Here is a 16,327-nt window from a genome sequence, read left to right on the forward strand (position 1 = left end):
ACACCAAACTCTTGTTTGGTTACACAAACGGTAGTGTTGGTGGATGCATTAAGAACCAATTCATATTCATATGGTGTCCATCATTAAGTGTGAATCCTGAAGAAGCTATCAACAGCAAAACACATTGATTCCATACACATATTAAGACTGACTGTCTAACGCTGTAATGGTTTTATATGATATGATTTTACTTTTGATGGCACTTCATCTTTTTAATTGTGATACAATAAAATTATGTTTTTACACTATTGAAGGTTCTAATTAAATTCCCTTCCCCTTGTGATTGTTGAGGTCCCCTCTTACTTTTTGTGGCCCTCCCTCTTACAGGGGTTATGTTGTAGTTTGTTATGTAGTTGAATGGGATGGTGCCACGATTCATTTTACACGTTTGCCTGGCTCACACCTTCATTTGCATTGGTTGTATGTGTGTGTGTGTGTATATATATAAATATATATATATATATATATATATATATATATATATATATATATATATATATATATATATATATATATATAAATTTTAAACATTAAAACATATATATATATATATATATATATATATATATATATATATTTATTTTTTTTCCAATAGATATGGTGAAATGTGCTCCGGTAATGAATGGTTCCCAATGCAAAGCAATCACACCTTCCCACAGGCAATATGCGAAAAACAAAGGATTAATGCACTTAAAATGTATTTAAAAAATAAAATAAAAATTGCAAACAATGCATAATGTTTTCTATTATATGACAGTTTTGGGCTAGGTTGTTAGCACCCTTGCTCAGATGAGAACATTCTTATCTGAGGAAGGGAACTAACAACCTAGCCTGAAACTGTGATAAAATGTAACACATTATGCATTGTTTGTAAAAAAATAAATTGTTTTTGTAATAAATTTTAAGTGCAGCAATCCTTCATTTATCTATCTATCTATCTATCTATCTATCTATCTATCTATCTATCTATCTATCTATCTATCTATCTATCTATCTATCTATCTATCTATCTATCTATCTATCACTCTCCCTTATCTCCACGCCCTACACTCCTCTCAGCACCTTCCCTTGGTTCCACCCCCTTCCCTCCTCCCAGTTCTGCCCCAAGTATCATTTTGTGTTTCTAATAAATTTGTATGGAATTAGTTCTTGTCTAAAAACAAGAAAAGCAGTAAAATAGATCCCCTGGAGCCAGCAAAAATAGATCCCCCAGCACCAATAGATCCCTCATACAATAATAGACTCTCCCGGCAACAATGGACCCCAACCCAGTAACAATAGGCCCCCCAACAACAATAGACCCCACCCCCAATAACAAAAGATCCACCCCAGCAACATTAGACTCCCCCTAGCAGCAACAACAGATCTCCTAGCAGCCAGAATTAGTAGACCCTCCAGCATACAACACTAATAGACCTCACCCTCAATAGTAGATTGCTACCAGAAACATAAGACCCCCCAGCAACAATAGATTTCCCACCACCAACAGCAAACCCTCACACAAAACAGGCCCCACCAGTGACAATAGATCCCTTAGCACTTCCCATACCCCTTGCTATCATATACATTCAGTGCTGGAGGTGCCAGAACTGCATTCCCCTACATTCCTGCTGAAAAAAAGCCCTGTATGTATCTATCTATCTCCAAAACTTGTATAGAGGCACTCATGGGTCTTGCAGAGGAGATACAGTAGATCAAAACAGAAGCATTTTTATTTTCAATGTTTTGATGAAGCTCAGACCATATTTTGTTTTGATCTATCTCTTCTGTAAGACCCGTGAGTGCCTCTTTACCGGTTTTGGATTTGTATGGATTTCTTTGTGGATGGGCATCTGGGTATTTACCTCGAAAACAAAGAATGTGGTAGCTACCCTTGGGATTATATGTGTCAAATTTCCACAAACTGCAGCTGCATGTGGTCTCTAGGCCACCAATTTAGCTCCAGGGTTATGCCCGTTTCTTACCCTCTTATCCTGAAGATCCTTGTTAGCCCCATGAGACAAAAGGGTCTTCATTGCTGGTACATTGTTCACGGCAGCGGCCCAGTGTAGAGCAGATTTACCTACAGGAAGAGCATAGATAATAAGAGGAAATGGAAACAGAACCCATATTTAAAGGAATCTAATTTTGTAAAGTACAGGACTTGCTCACAATGATCAGGGCAATGGCAACACAGACAAATTTTGCTTTCATTTATTTTTGTACAAAAAGATTAATTTAGTAAACTACCATCATATAAATGTTACAGATAGATAAATACATGAAACATGGCAGATTGACCTGCCTGCTTAGAACAAGGCTTGTTAGAAGACAGTGCAGATTGGCAATCCATAATGGTGGTATACCTCGCTTATCTGTTGCACCTATGTCTGCTCCACATGCCACCAATTCTTCCACCATGTTCAGTACCGGAAGGCGAGAGGCCAGGATGAGTGGCGTGGATCCATCGTGCATTCTGGCGTCAATGTCTGTCTGGCGGCATCGTAACAGGGTCTGGTGGAGAAAGGGAAGATCACAAAATGGCTTAATCCATAGAAACCAATCAGCTTCCAGTTGTCATCTCTGAAATGCACAGCTGGGAATGCAACAAGGATCGTTCTAGATGTGAGACTGTAATACAGTTTTCTATTTAGGTTTTAGGGAATGAAGATTTACATATAGGTTGATGTTTTTTCTAAAAACAACTCAGTCCTTTTAAAAGGGAAGTTAGAGTTTCACTAATGTTTCCACGTGAGGGAACAACAATAACTTAGTGTAGCAGGTTGAGTCACTTTTGTGAATTGTTTATAACTGTCTATCTACTGACTGTTATTTCTCCAAATGTATAAAAGTCACCTGGAAAACTCCCAGAGCATCGGCAGCGATAGCCGTGTGGAGAGGGGTCCTTCCCAGCCTGTCCTGCACGTTTGTATCTGCTCCGGCATCCAGCATGACCTTGCCGGCATCTTGTCTGGAGAATCTGGCAGCCAGATGAAGCGCCGTCTCTCCGGTGGAGTCAGTCTGGGCATTGAGACTGGCGCCCTGACCAATCAAATCTGAGATGACGCTTGCCGAGTTTTCAATTTCTGGTGGATCTACGCCACCTCCAATGGGTTCCAGACCTCCTCCCGCACATATAGCCGACATAAGTGGAGTCACTCCATCTAAAAAAACATTGGACTCATCAAAAAAACTTTACAAAACAAGCAGATAAATAGTCTTTTTTGACCCTGTTCTACATTCATAACAAATATCTACCCCTATAATGTATTAAAATACCTAAAATCTATTTTGTTTGCTGCCATGTCCCTGCTAGGGAGATTCACTTTCTACATTTGTACATGAAAATGAGGAACATCGAAAACTCTGAGTTGTCACCAGAACAGGAATAGAGGTAAAATCTAGCAACATGTATGTCTGCTCCAGTGGATTTCTGTTTTTTGGGGAGATTACATCCAGGGCTGGACTGGGACATAAATTGGGCCCTGGACTTCATCCAAATCGTCCCACTTTAATTTTGAGTGTCCCCATAAGCACCCAACTTACATCAGAGTGGTCCCCAACAGCGTCTCCCTTACATCAGAGTGTCCCCACCTGCACCCCCTTACATCAGAGTGGCCCCATCAGCACCCACTTACATCAGAGTCACCCATTTTCATTAGAGTGGTCCACCAGCATCCCCTTACATCAGAGTGGTCCTCATCAGCACCCCCTTACATAAGAGTGGTCCCCATCAGCACCCTCTTACATCAGAGTGGTCCCCATCAGCACCCCCTTATGTAAGAGTGGTCCCCATCAGCACCCTCCCTTCACATCAGAGTGATCCCCATCAACACCCCCCTTCACATCAGAATGGTCCCCATTAGCACCCCCTTACATCAGAGTGGTCCCCATCAGCACCCCCTTACATCACAGTGGTCCCCATCAGTGTCTTCTTACATCAGGCATCACCCCTTTTCTTCCCATGTACTCACAGCTCTCTAGAATGAAGGCAGCTTATCTTCCTCTCTCCAGTCACGAGATAAGTGACAAGTGATAAGGGGAAAGAGGAAGGAAAGCCTGCCAGCTTTTTATCTCCCCAGGTTGAAGGGAGCAGAAAGCCTAATCCTCATTCCAGCAAGTGTTGGCAACTGCTCCTTGGTGATATGAATGAAATAGCAATCATTCCTATAAGTGAGGAGCAGCTCCGGGACTGCATCTGACTGGCCCACTGAGTCATCGGCCCACTGGGAAACTCCCAGTAGTCCCAATGGCCAGTACATGCCTGTTTAAATCTCATGTTCTCTTGTGTCTCCAGAACATGAATTGAAGGGACATCTCCCCAATGGAAAACACGGTCCATTCTCCAAAACCCAAAAAAGGTCTTAGCTTTTGATACACTAGAACAAATCACACACCTGGACCTCTCACATCAACGTCCCTGCCATCAGGCTCCTCCTGGGGCGGTGTCAGAGCAATGCATTGTGGGAAACGAACCCCAGCATCAATATGCTGTTGACTCCACTGCCGATGGTCAAGGATGGAGGGGTCTGTCGCCAGCTGAAAAGGTCAAAGTGGAGATCGTGAGACAGGGCAATGTGGCAAAGATTTAATAGAAATGTATCATGATTCAAAGTCCATCTTACTTTAAGTCTTCTGGATTTTGGTGGCACAATTCCTTCTTCAGGACATGTATCATCATAAACAGAATCGTGTTTCATTGGTCTAAAAATGAAAGAAATGTGTTAAATTTGTAGACTGTGCTTATTTTATTTTGTCGGGGTTTTAAATTTCAAAATGTGAAGAAGATTGATACTTTAGGATAAAAAATACTTTTGTTGCCTGCGCTCACACATTACTAACCATGCTGTAGTTGGAAGTACATTGATTGATTTGATTGCTTAGGTGGTTGATGGAAAAAGACATAGTCCTGTTCCTTGTTTTAGGGGCATCTACTATCAGCAGTAGATAGAGTTAATAGTGGAGTCCTGTAGAAAATCTTATTTCCATACCTTTTCCTAAAGGTGACCTGTGACCATGTTACAGGCATTTACAGGATCCCCCCCAGACCCCTTTATATTTACCTAAGCTTGATTTTGATCCAGCAGTGTGCACAAGAGCAGCTACTCTCTCCTCTCTCTTTCACGCCTCACTAGGCAGATTGATAGTAGTGGAAGCGTATTGACTCCTGCTGCTGTCAATCAAATCCTATCATGAGAGAGTGGGGTGGGTGGTCAAATCCCCTCTGTCTGTGTGTAGGCAGGTGGTGATCTCTGCTGCCCCAGTGGAAAGTTAGGGGTTAACTACATTCCCGTTTTTTTTTTGGCAGGCTTTCTTATGTCCGACCCTCCCCTCCTGTGTGCTATAAAAGGGACGAGGGCCCGGATCCCAAGGCTCCTAAAGTGTAGAAGGGAGAGAGAGTGGGGCTCTGCCCATACACTCAGTCTGTATGGGAGGAAAGACATAGATAGCCAGCAAGATGTAGGCGGCTCTGCCATGTACAAACTCTTTTTTTGCAGGTATGCTGGGGCAGCCACAAGCCTGAAGTTAGGGACTAGGGGTTTGTTAGGGGAATGTCTGCACTTTATTCCGAACTGTTACCTGTGATTGTCATCATGGTAATTTGTTCTTTAAGTAAAGCTTTTGCAACTTTGTCCTTACTTGGTCTGAAGTTACCAAAGGGGTGCAATGTAAGTACACAGCACTAGGGATGAGCTTCGAGTTCGAGTCGAACTCATGTTCTACTCGAACATTGCCTGTTCGCCTGTTCAGCGAACAGTGAACAATTTGGGTTGTTCGCAGCAAATTCAAAAAGCCGGAACACCCTATACAAGTCTATGGGAGAAATCTAAAGTGCTCATTTTAAAGGGTAATATGCAGGTTACTGTCCTAAAAAGTGTTTGGGGACCTGGGTCATGCCCCAGGGGACATGGATCAATGCAAAAAAAAGTTTTAAAAACGGCCGTTTTTTCAGGAGCAGTGATTTTAATAATGATTAAAGTGAAACAATAAAAGTGTAATATTCCTTTAAATTTCGTAGCTGGGGGGTATCTATAGTATGCCTGTGAAGGGGCGCATGTTTCTGGTGCTTAGAACTGTCCCTGCACAAAGTGTCATTTGTGCAGGAAAAAAAGTCTTTTAAAATCACTTGCGGCTATTGTCGGGTCCCGTAATACAGAGAACACTCAATGAGTGTTCTCTGCATTAGCCGACAATTCATTCATTCATTGATAAAAAAAAAAAAAAAAAAAAAAAAAAGCGTGGGGGTTCCCCTAAATTCAATTACCAGGCCCTTCAGGTCTGACATGGATATTAAGGGGAACCCCGTGTCAAATTTAAAAAAAAATTGACGTGGGGGTCCCCCTAAATATCCATAACCAGACCCTTCAGGTCTGATATGGATATTAAGGGGAACCCCGCATCAAATAAAAAAAAAATTGACGTGGGGGTCCCCCTAAAAATCCATATCAGACCCTTTATCCGAGCACGCAACCTGGCAGGCCGCAGGAAAAGAGGGGGGGACGAGAGAGCGGCCCCCCTCCCTCCTGAACCGTACCAGACCACATACCCTGAACATTGGGAGGATGCTTTGGGGGTCTGTGACCCCTCAAAGCACCTTGTCCCCATGTTGATGAGGACAAGGGCCTCATCCTCACAACCCTGGCCATTGGTTGTGAGGGTCTGCGGGTGGGGGGCTTATCAGAATATGGAAGCCCCCTTTAACAAGGGGACCCCCAGATCCCGGCCCCCCCCCCTGTTTGAAATGGTAAGGGGGTACAAAAGTACCCCTACCATTTCACAAAGAAAGTGTCAAAATGGTTAAATAAGACAAACACACTTTTGAAAAATTCCTTTATTGAAAATAAAAAAAATAAAAAAAAGATTCCAGCGGTGCTAATCCACTCTTGCTATCCAGCGACGGGTCTCCGGGGTCCAGCGATGGATGATCATATCCAGCGACGGGGGATCTCTCAGTCCAGCGCTGTCCATACATCCTTCTTCTGTCTCCACTCCGGAGACACTGCAGAGATCCCAGCGCTGACGTTTCTTATATTAAATGTTATAACGGAAATGATGTAACAGAAACCTGCGTTACATCAGAGGGGGCGGGGTCACCCACACGTCACTGGGGAACCCCTGGCTTCCCTCTCCAGCGTCAGAGGGGCGGGGTCAGGTGACGGGTGGCCCCACCCTCCTAATATAAGAAACGTCAGCGCTGGGATCTCTGCAGTGTCTCCGGAGTGGAGACAGAAGAAGGATGTATGGACAGCGCTGGACTGAGAGATCCCCCGTCGCTGGATATGATCATCCATCGCTGGACCCCGGAGACCCGTCGCTGGATAGCAAGAGTGGATTAGCACCGCTGGAATCTTTTTTTTATTTTTTTTATTTTTAATAAAGGAATTTTTCAAAAGTGTGTTTGTCTTATTTAACCATTTTGACACTTTCTTTGTGAAATGGTAGGGGTACTTTTGTACCCCCTTACCATTTCAAACAGGGGGGGGCGGGATCTGGGGGTCCCCTTGTTAAAGGGGGCTTCCAGATTCTAATAAGCCCCCACCCGCAGACCCTCACAACCAACGGCCAGGGTTGTGAGGATGAGGCCCTTGTCCTCATCAACATGGGGACAAGGTGCTTTGAGGGGTCACAGACCCCCAAAGCATCCTCCCAATGTTGAGGGTATGTGGCCTGGTACGGTTCAGGAGGGAGGGGGGGGGCGCTCTCTCGTCCCCCCTCTTTTCCTGCGGCCTGCCAGGTTGCGTGCTCGGATAAAGGGTCTGATATGGATTTTTAGGGGGACCCCCACGTCAATTTTTTTTTAATTTGATGCGGGGTTCCCCTTAATATCCATATCAGACCTGAAGGGTCTGGTTATGGATATTTAGGGGGACCCCCACGTCAATTTTTTTTAAAATTTGACACGGGGTTCCCCTTAATATCCATGTCAGACCTGAAGGGCCTGGTAATTGAATTTAGGGGAACCCCCACGCTTTTTTTTTTTTTTTTATCAATGAATGAATGAATTGTCGGCTAATGCAGAGAACACTCATTGAGTGTTCTCTGTATTACGGGACCCGACAATAGCCGCAAGTGATTTTAAAATACTTTTTTTCCTGCACAAATGACACTTTGTGCAGGGACAGTTCTAAGCACCAGAAACATGCGCCCCTTCACAGGCATACTATAGATACCCCCCAGCTACGAAATGTAAAGGAATATTACACTTTTATTGTTTCACTTTAATCATTATTAAAATCACTGCTCCTGAAAAAACGGCCGTTTTTAAAACTTTTTTTTGCATTGATCCATGTCCCCTGGGGCAGGACCCGGGTCCCCAAACACTTTTTAGGACAGTAACCTGCATATTACCCTTTAAAATGAGCACTTTAGATTGTGAACGTTCGAGTCCCATAGACTTTAATAGGGTTCTAAAGTTCACACGAAGTTTAGGTCTGTTCGCAGGTTCTGGTGCGAACCGAACAGGGGGGTGTTCGGCTCATCCCTACACAGCACATATAGTCTACAGCTCGAGTCACTAAACACATTGCGGTATGAAGACATCAGTATAAGAGTTAATAGTGTTTAGATACAGTGGTTACTAAGCGCAACAAAGGTTTCTCCAACAGCCAGTCGGTGAGCGTGTACATGTGGCCTCTAGCAGCGAGGGAGATGTTGGCACTCCTTCGACAATGATCCATCTCCCATAGCAGTGGGAGAAGATCTGCCCCGCCAAGACTCTCACCATATGCACAGGTACAGAAGAGGAAGAATTAAGTGAAGTGCACGCATGGAGTCGGTGCTGGGTGCATGGCGGGACTCCATACCATTACTGGGAGTGAGGTAGAGGTGATATGCTGGACAGGTGGAGAAAGGATTGGCTCTGCGCATCTCTCCTAAATGCACAAGTGACTGTGGTGAAGTACGTTACACTTAGATGAGTTTACCACAGTTCACTCATGTTTGTCATCAGGCACATCAGATAAGGAGGATCAGGACTGCAGGTAAGTATAACATCTTAAGTTTCTTAAAAATGTAAATTGAAAGGTTTAAAATCATTTTAACAAGTAATAAACTTTAAAATAAGTAAAATAATACTCCTTCAAAACTCCATCCCTCTACACATGCCTCCAGCAGCAAGATTGGTTGACTCCCAGCAACGACCAAGCTCTCTCTGACAGAGCCCCTGACACACATGGAAAGGCCCCAGGATTCAGGCCTACACTTCTACTGTTGCTCCACACATGCCCATCCCTGGGTAGAAAGAACACTGATCATCTGTCCTTATCCGAATAAATACCCTCTCCTAGCATTCTTGGCGGCCAAAGAAACTCCTGCTGATTAGCTGAGAGAAGTATATACACTCATAACCTGAATCCACTGTAATTCATCACAATGATGTCAAAGGTAACATTGCCGCCTATTGACAAAAGGGAGAAATCACAGTCAACACCAGAGACTTAGGAGAAACCCTTTTTATCGATAGACTACAAATTAGCCAGGCTAGCTACCACCTAGCACTGCTAAATTTACTAGAAGTCTTGTTTAGAACAAGGTGCTACATATGCACTCATCAACAGTGCTGACTATGCCTGACCTTCCAACCACCTCCTCTGTTCGTAGAAGCTATACTATAGCTTTCATGAATGAAAAGCACTCTATGATTGAGAGAGATAGATGAATTAAAGATCCACTCCTTCCATTCTTAGATCACTTTTCATTCATAGAAGCTAATATACAAGCTTCTATGAATGGAGGAAATGGATGGAAAGGGTGGGCATAGTCAGCACTCTTGATTAGTACAAATGACAGGTCCCTTGGCTATATAAACCCTTCTATTTTAATTGTTATTTTGCACTAAACTTAAAATGTATTGTAAACACAGAGCTAGTGCTGTAGGAATATGGAGAAAAGAAGGCTGAACTGCCGAGTCATTGTTGAGAGGGGGGCACCAAGGTGAACTTAGCTGCTGGGCGCTTGCAGGGCGCTTCAGTGCTCCTGTTGTAAACTTTTAGGATACATTTCTCCACAGTGCCTGTAGCTACAGAGGTCAGTGAGGGCTTGTTTTAAGTACTTGAATGTATTTAGCCTGACCACATTCTCATTATGGCCACCCAATGTTAAATTGGAACGTAGCCGCCTACTACATCAGAACATAATCTTCTGGCATTGAGATCTCAGCTTATGTCTCTTCAGTGTCAATCTGTTGCATTTGGTGATTCTCAGTAGACAATCTTTCTCTACTTCCCCAGGGCTGAGAGTCCTAAGCTGGCCATATATGGATCAAAATGGTCTGGCCAAATTTCAAACACTGTATGGGCTAGCTGGTTGCATACTGCCAGCGAGGAAGGCTCCCCACTAGCTTAACGTAACAGCTCAGTGGGAAGTATTCTCATCAAATGTGTGGATGGGGGAATTGCCTATTTTTTTCTGCTCAACCCACTGGTCGAACAAAAAAAAAAAAAAAAATGAATCATGTATGGCCTGCTTTATGCTTAAATTATATGGTGCTGAGATCCCAGAGCCAATAGTAAGAGCTGCTGTGTTAGCCCTAATTTTTATGTTCACATTAATCTTGTGCAGCCATTTACCCCTCTATCTAAAATAGCCACTATATTGACCTTCTAGCCATGTATCCAAGCCTGAAAAAATGTATGTGAAGTGAACCTTGGTTGTAGATACCTACTTTTCACCAACTACAGTAGCATGAGAGGAAGGTTGCACAGCACAGAATAATGCAATGCAAGTCTACATTCTTCTCATATTATGCAATACAAGTCTACATTCTTCTCATATAATCAATACAAGTCTACATTCTTCTCAGAATAATGCAATACAAGTCTACATTCTTCTCCACTGTAAGAAACCTAGTGTACCTAGCTGTATTATCATTTATAAGAAGGCCTTCTTATTTTATCATTGTTGCTGTGTTTCCTGGAGCTGCGTACAAAGAAAGCAACCTCCCCATAACTATTTAAAACTCAAAATCGAATTATGGGCTGATTGAGGCTCCTTCTGTATTTGCTGTTTAGGTGTCAGAAATGATAGACTGTGATAATGGTGTCCTTCAGGGAGGGGTGTTGCACTTACTTAAGCCGAATAGAGTCTTCTCCTACGGGCTCCCGTCTCCTGCTTCCCTCTTGTGCCCGATGGCGACTGAAGCCAGAAGGAAGCCACAGGACCCCATGCTGTCTCTTTCTGCTTAGCTGAACCCCAAAGAACACCCCGATAATCACAGCCACTGCCACGCCAGCGGCCGTCCCCACCAACGGCCATTGATACTGGTGCTTCGACTCCTCTGGGGCTAAAAGAGAGAGCAAAGATGATGAAGATGAGCAAATGTACACACAATATACCTAACAACTAAAGAAAAAGGATTTTTTAATCAATTTAACTTTTTTTATGTTTATGATTATATCAATTTATTTTTGAACAAGGTCTAATTCCTCTACTTTTTACTTGCTTCCAAAATATATATTCAAATATTTATTACGTGTGAAGTGTTATTTTCTATTTATTTCCTCTGCCTGTCAATGTCATTTAGAGGCCATATTTTCCTGAAATACTGCAATTAGGAAAATACTGCATTATGACCACTAGATGGAACTGTATAGCAGTCATCATACCACATTTTATAGTGAGTCTTTTAAAGGCTATGTATAGCCAAAACTGTTTTGCTTAGTTTTGGAAAGAGACAGGAAGGATAAAACCCCATCAGTTTATTTTTTTCTTTGTGTCCCATTGAGGGGACACGTCCCAGACCCGGACAGTAGGTGAGAGAAAAATGTTCAGAAGCAACTGACATTCTTCACTTATCATTGGGACAGGATGTTCCCTTTAGAAAATCTTTCCTCTTATCCAGTTCAGATGACAACTGCAAAAATTTGGAGTAAAAACCTGACTGGGGTTCTATCCTTTCCCTACTTTAGCCAAAATGAGGAAACAATTTGGTTATACATACTTTTAAAAGCAAATTTCCAGATATAGGCATTTAATGGATAATTAAATTGGTTTGGTCACTTACAAATAAACAGGGAATAGACATACAAACTAAAGCAAGAGTACAGCAGAAGTTGTTTACTTTGAGACTCTCTGTCTCTAACTGAAACCATTGATGGAACCCTAAAGCCCCTTTCACACATTCGGACAATTCATTTCATCCGTTCAGTCATGTTTTTTTACAAAGAAAAAAATGATTAATTTTACATCAGCTTTTTATCTGTTTTTTACATCCTCCAGCTAGAGTTCTTAACCAATTAAAGACTAAAGAGTCCAGGAGCCATTTTTTCATGCTGTTTGTCCATTTACATGGATCCATTTTTTTAACGCAAGAATAATAGGGCTTTGATCTGTTCCAAAAAAAACAGGTTTTGACAGAAGCAGATGCAAACGAACGTATATGAATGATCCGTCAATGGATGAATGAAACATTGTCAAATGGTCTGCATGTGTGAAAGGGGCCTAAGGAGGTAAGGGGACTGAGGGAGATGAGTCACTGCCAATATAGAGCTGTACATTAAATTATATTTACAGTAACTGCTATACATTTTAAAGTGACTAATGATCAAACTTCAACCTGCACCATCTGCTGGTCATTACTCAGCACTCAGGTCTCTGTTGTGCACACCTGCCCTCATTAGAAGACCTTAAAGCAAGGACCCTGGTCTGAATCTGCAACCTCTGTTGCGTCTGGCAGTAGCTCTTCTTGCTGTGCCACCTGGAATGCTGGACAGCAGCCTGGATAACTCCTTAAACAATTTTGCCCTGAACCTTGTTTTTCTTGAACCCTTTACTCCTCCCATGAACTTCCTTCCTTAGCCATGCCTTTGCACTTCCAGTTTATCAGTTTATTATACTCTCTCCAGCCAATATCTCTCTCCTTTCTGTCCTGCTGCTGTCTGTATCTTCGCAACCACTCATTACTGACCTTTGGCTTATTCCTCAACTGCACTTCTGCTTGATCCCAACTTGAAACCCCTTTTTACCAACCTTTGGTGGGTTTGCTGACTGCGCTTCTGCTTGATCCCTACCAGCTATATCTGCTACTGGACCCCGGCTTGCTCACCTACTGGTGGGGCAATCCTGAGGACCATGACCTGTTGGGAGCCTCTCTACTAATATAGCTACTGGTCTCCAAGCCTGACCCCAGACCGTGACACAAAGCACTTCAAGCCCACCTCTAATCAACAGGTTTGTCTGTTTTCTGATGCCCTACATAGGGGTCTGTCTATTTTCAACTTCTGTATAGCTGCTTAGGCCCAGGATTTCCCTGTAAATGGCAGTTATACTGATCTTGTCTGTGCCTATCCTGATCATTGGCTTGTTACCTCTACCATTGGTTTGTCTGTGCCTAACGTGGCCATCAGTCTGCTGACAATGTTGTCTGCTGTTGCTCTGTTTGAGGATTTTCACCAGTCCAGCATCTGTCCTGTCTGTGTTGACTGTTGCCTCTAATAACACAGCGGGTGTGCTGAACTCCACGAGAATGACCATTGCTATTCCCTATGCTAGTTAATGTTTATACTGTGTATTGAGGCTTTTATAAACTCTTTATTTTGTTTTAAATCCCTCTAATGTCACAGCAGGAACAAAAGATTTCACAGCCTTTTCCCTAAAGGGCAGTATTACAGTCCTAATAGAGAACTTCAGAGGTTTAGTACCCTGGTCCCTGGAGTAATGCCTGGCTGTGTCATTACCCCCTGTTAGGAGTTGGGGTTCATAGTCATACCTGTAGGTGGATCCACAGATTTCACTTCTAGGACAGAGTATGGCAGATCTGGCTCTCCCTTCTGATTTAGAGCTTCCAAAAATCGAGCAGCTATTTGGGAAGAGTTGAGGCAGGTGGATAGAGGACACTCCAGATTAAAAACTTCCACATACAGGACACAGCTGTTTGAATAAAAATTCAAAATTATTATGGTAATATTTAGGAATTTCTTTATATGACTTCCACTTCTCACTAGAGGGAGCAATCACTTGGCTACAGTGTGACTGGTTTGGTACCACCAAAGTAGTAGCAAGGCTCATGGGCTAGTACCCAGAGCAGGCATAGAGCTCCAATCATCATAATCTATACCAAATAATATGGAAATATCATAATCATATACAGGGCACTCCTCATTGCAGCTTAGTAATGTCACCCTGCATACACAGGGCATTGTTACTGATGTGGTTGCTGGGATGCCGATGGTTGAGTACACTATAACAACCAATGACACAGTATGGTTCAGCTGTCTGCATTCTAGCAATCATTGACATTTCAGACCCAGCTGCCAGCATCTTAGCAACCAATGACACTGCTGAACTCAGCTGCCAGCATCCTAGCCAACAATGATACTGCAGACCCAGCTTCCAGCATCCTAGCAACCAATGATACTGTGGAGCTCAGCTGCCAGCATCCTAGCAAACAATAACACTGCAGAGCACATCTGCCAGCATCCTAGCAACCAGTGACACAGTGGAGCCCAGCTGCCAGCATCCTAGCAACCAATGAAGCACAGCTTTACAACATCATTGGTTGCTAGGATGCAAGCAGTCCACAGTGTCTTTGGATGCTGTGCTCAAGCAGCAGTTAATCTAAGCAATTCCTGAATATCAAGATGAGGAACACTGATTGGAGAGAAAAGTACAACCATAATATAAAGAAGTAGAATATACAATAAAAAAAAACTGATTACAGCACATTTCTAGCATTAATCATCTTTGGGTGGCACAGTGGTGTAGTGGTTAGCACTCTCACCTAGCAATAAAAAGGGTCACTGGATCAAATCCCAACCACAACACTACCTGCCTGGAGTTTGCATGTTCTCCCTGTACCTGTGAGGGTAGGGACCGATGTGAGTGTGCAATGTACAGGGATAGGGACAATTGTAGACACTCGCCCAGGTTGGACTGGTGTCTTTATTCAACTAACTATGTAACTATGTAGTTTGTACGTGCGTATATGTGGGGGTAGGGGGCGAAAGTTTTTTTTGGGGGGATGGGGTTGTGCTTGGGTGTAACTTACATTTTTTACAAGTATAAAAAAAATTTGTTTGCGTCATTTTTTTTTTCCATCACATAGTGGACAAAATGTCCCCTGTGATGATTTTTTTTGCTGACAGGTTCTCTTTAATGAGACATACAGGGTCTGAAAGACACGTCACTTCCGGCTCAACAACTAGATGGGGGGGGTTCTCCTCCCTTACCCTCGCCCCCTCTACCCAGCAGCACTTGTTATGCCGGTCCTGGGCCCACAGATCGGCAAACGGTGCCAGGATACATGGGGGGGGGGGGCTGGGGCAAAACTTGTCATCATGGCGACCTGCCATCTGGGGTTTGTTGAGCCCTAGTATAGTAGTTTTTAGAAATAAATCGTGTGACCAAGACCACCCTTGCTCGGAAAGGAAGGAATGCATTATAGTGCAATACAATACATGAAATCACTTCCGAAGTTGTATTTTGTAGAATGAGAATTTACATAACTTTAATAACTTCTTCATTTTCCAATATTTTCATTGTGTGTAATAAAGCTTAACTTTCTTTTAGTTATGATGTGTGATTCTGAGAAAACTATTATTACACATTACTATGGAGAAATAAGCAATAGGATTTATGCAGCCTAACCATTGGTTTTGGTGACAAGTTTCTTACCCAACAGTCTCTTTACTGGTCTCGGCCTTGGAGGTCTCATACTTCCATCTCTCCATCTGCTCTGTAGACAGCTCTTCCGGTTTGTCCCCCTTGCGGTATCGAAACAACATGTCTCCCTTGCTGTCACTTTCCAGACGTATCTTGGTGTGGAGATGGATGGACAAAGCACGCAACTGTGTGAGGATGTCTCTTCGATGGAGTATGGAGGAATTGTAGCCCAGCACCAAGATAAGTCTTCCTCCAGGCTTCTCGTGGTTAGCGGTACAATCACCTCCATCCCAGCCGCATTCCGCGTTATTGCATCCTGTTTCGCAGTGCCCATTGCCAAAGTGGTCCTGGCAGTACCTCTCATAGTCATTCCTGTTGAAATCAGATAGGGAAAGTCAAATAATTGCCCTAATTTCTACGGAAAAGGCTAGTACAAGATAATACGGATGAGACTCTAGCCTCTGCTATAAGGTTACATTTATGACCACTGCTTTGCACAGAGAGTGCACACTCAGCCCCCGTACACACAGTCGGAGATTCCGGCAACCAAATCCGTCGGATTAATTCAGACAGATTAATTCTGGAAGAGGTCCAGAAGTGATGTTGCATACACACGGTCGGCCTCAGTTGTCGGAAAGTCCGATTGTACATAATGTGATGACGTTATTTCGTTACGAGGGGACTATGTTCAGGCTAGTAGCCAATAGCTTTGGTCAAGGAATTTGATCTGAGCATGCGTGGCACTTTGTCC

General features: G+C 43.2%; 1 protein-coding gene across 1 annotated transcript in view; it reads right to left on the reverse strand.

Annotated features, from left to right (window-relative positions):
• The window catches only part of NOTCH4 (notch receptor 4), a 127,680-nt gene that overhangs the window by 5,316 nt on the left and 106,037 nt on the right, over positions 1 to 16,327 (reverse strand). The window contains exons 24-31 of the mRNA XM_077483835.1: positions 15,589 to 15,948; positions 13,685 to 13,845; positions 11,047 to 11,260; positions 4,605 to 4,683; positions 4,377 to 4,518; positions 2,836 to 3,143; positions 2,346 to 2,493; positions 1,965 to 2,062 (exon numbers count right to left, since the gene is read on the reverse strand). Coding sequence (XP_077339961.1) covers positions 1,965 to 2,062; positions 2,346 to 2,493; positions 2,836 to 3,143; positions 4,377 to 4,518; positions 4,605 to 4,683; positions 11,047 to 11,260; positions 13,685 to 13,845; positions 15,589 to 15,948 — 1,510 coding nt within the window. The remainder of the gene's footprint in view (positions 1 to 1,964; positions 2,063 to 2,345; positions 2,494 to 2,835; positions 3,144 to 4,376; positions 4,519 to 4,604; positions 4,684 to 11,046; positions 11,261 to 13,684; positions 13,846 to 15,588; positions 15,949 to 16,327) is intronic.

The sequence above is a fragment of the Lithobates pipiens genome, unplaced genomic scaffold (genome assembly GCF_037356315.1).
Source record: "Lithobates pipiens isolate NorthernLeopardFrog02 unplaced genomic scaffold, aLitPip1_a1.2 Scaffold_1, whole genome shotgun sequence".
Classification (NCBI taxonomy): Eukaryota; Metazoa; Chordata; class Amphibia; order Anura; family Ranidae; genus Lithobates; species Lithobates pipiens.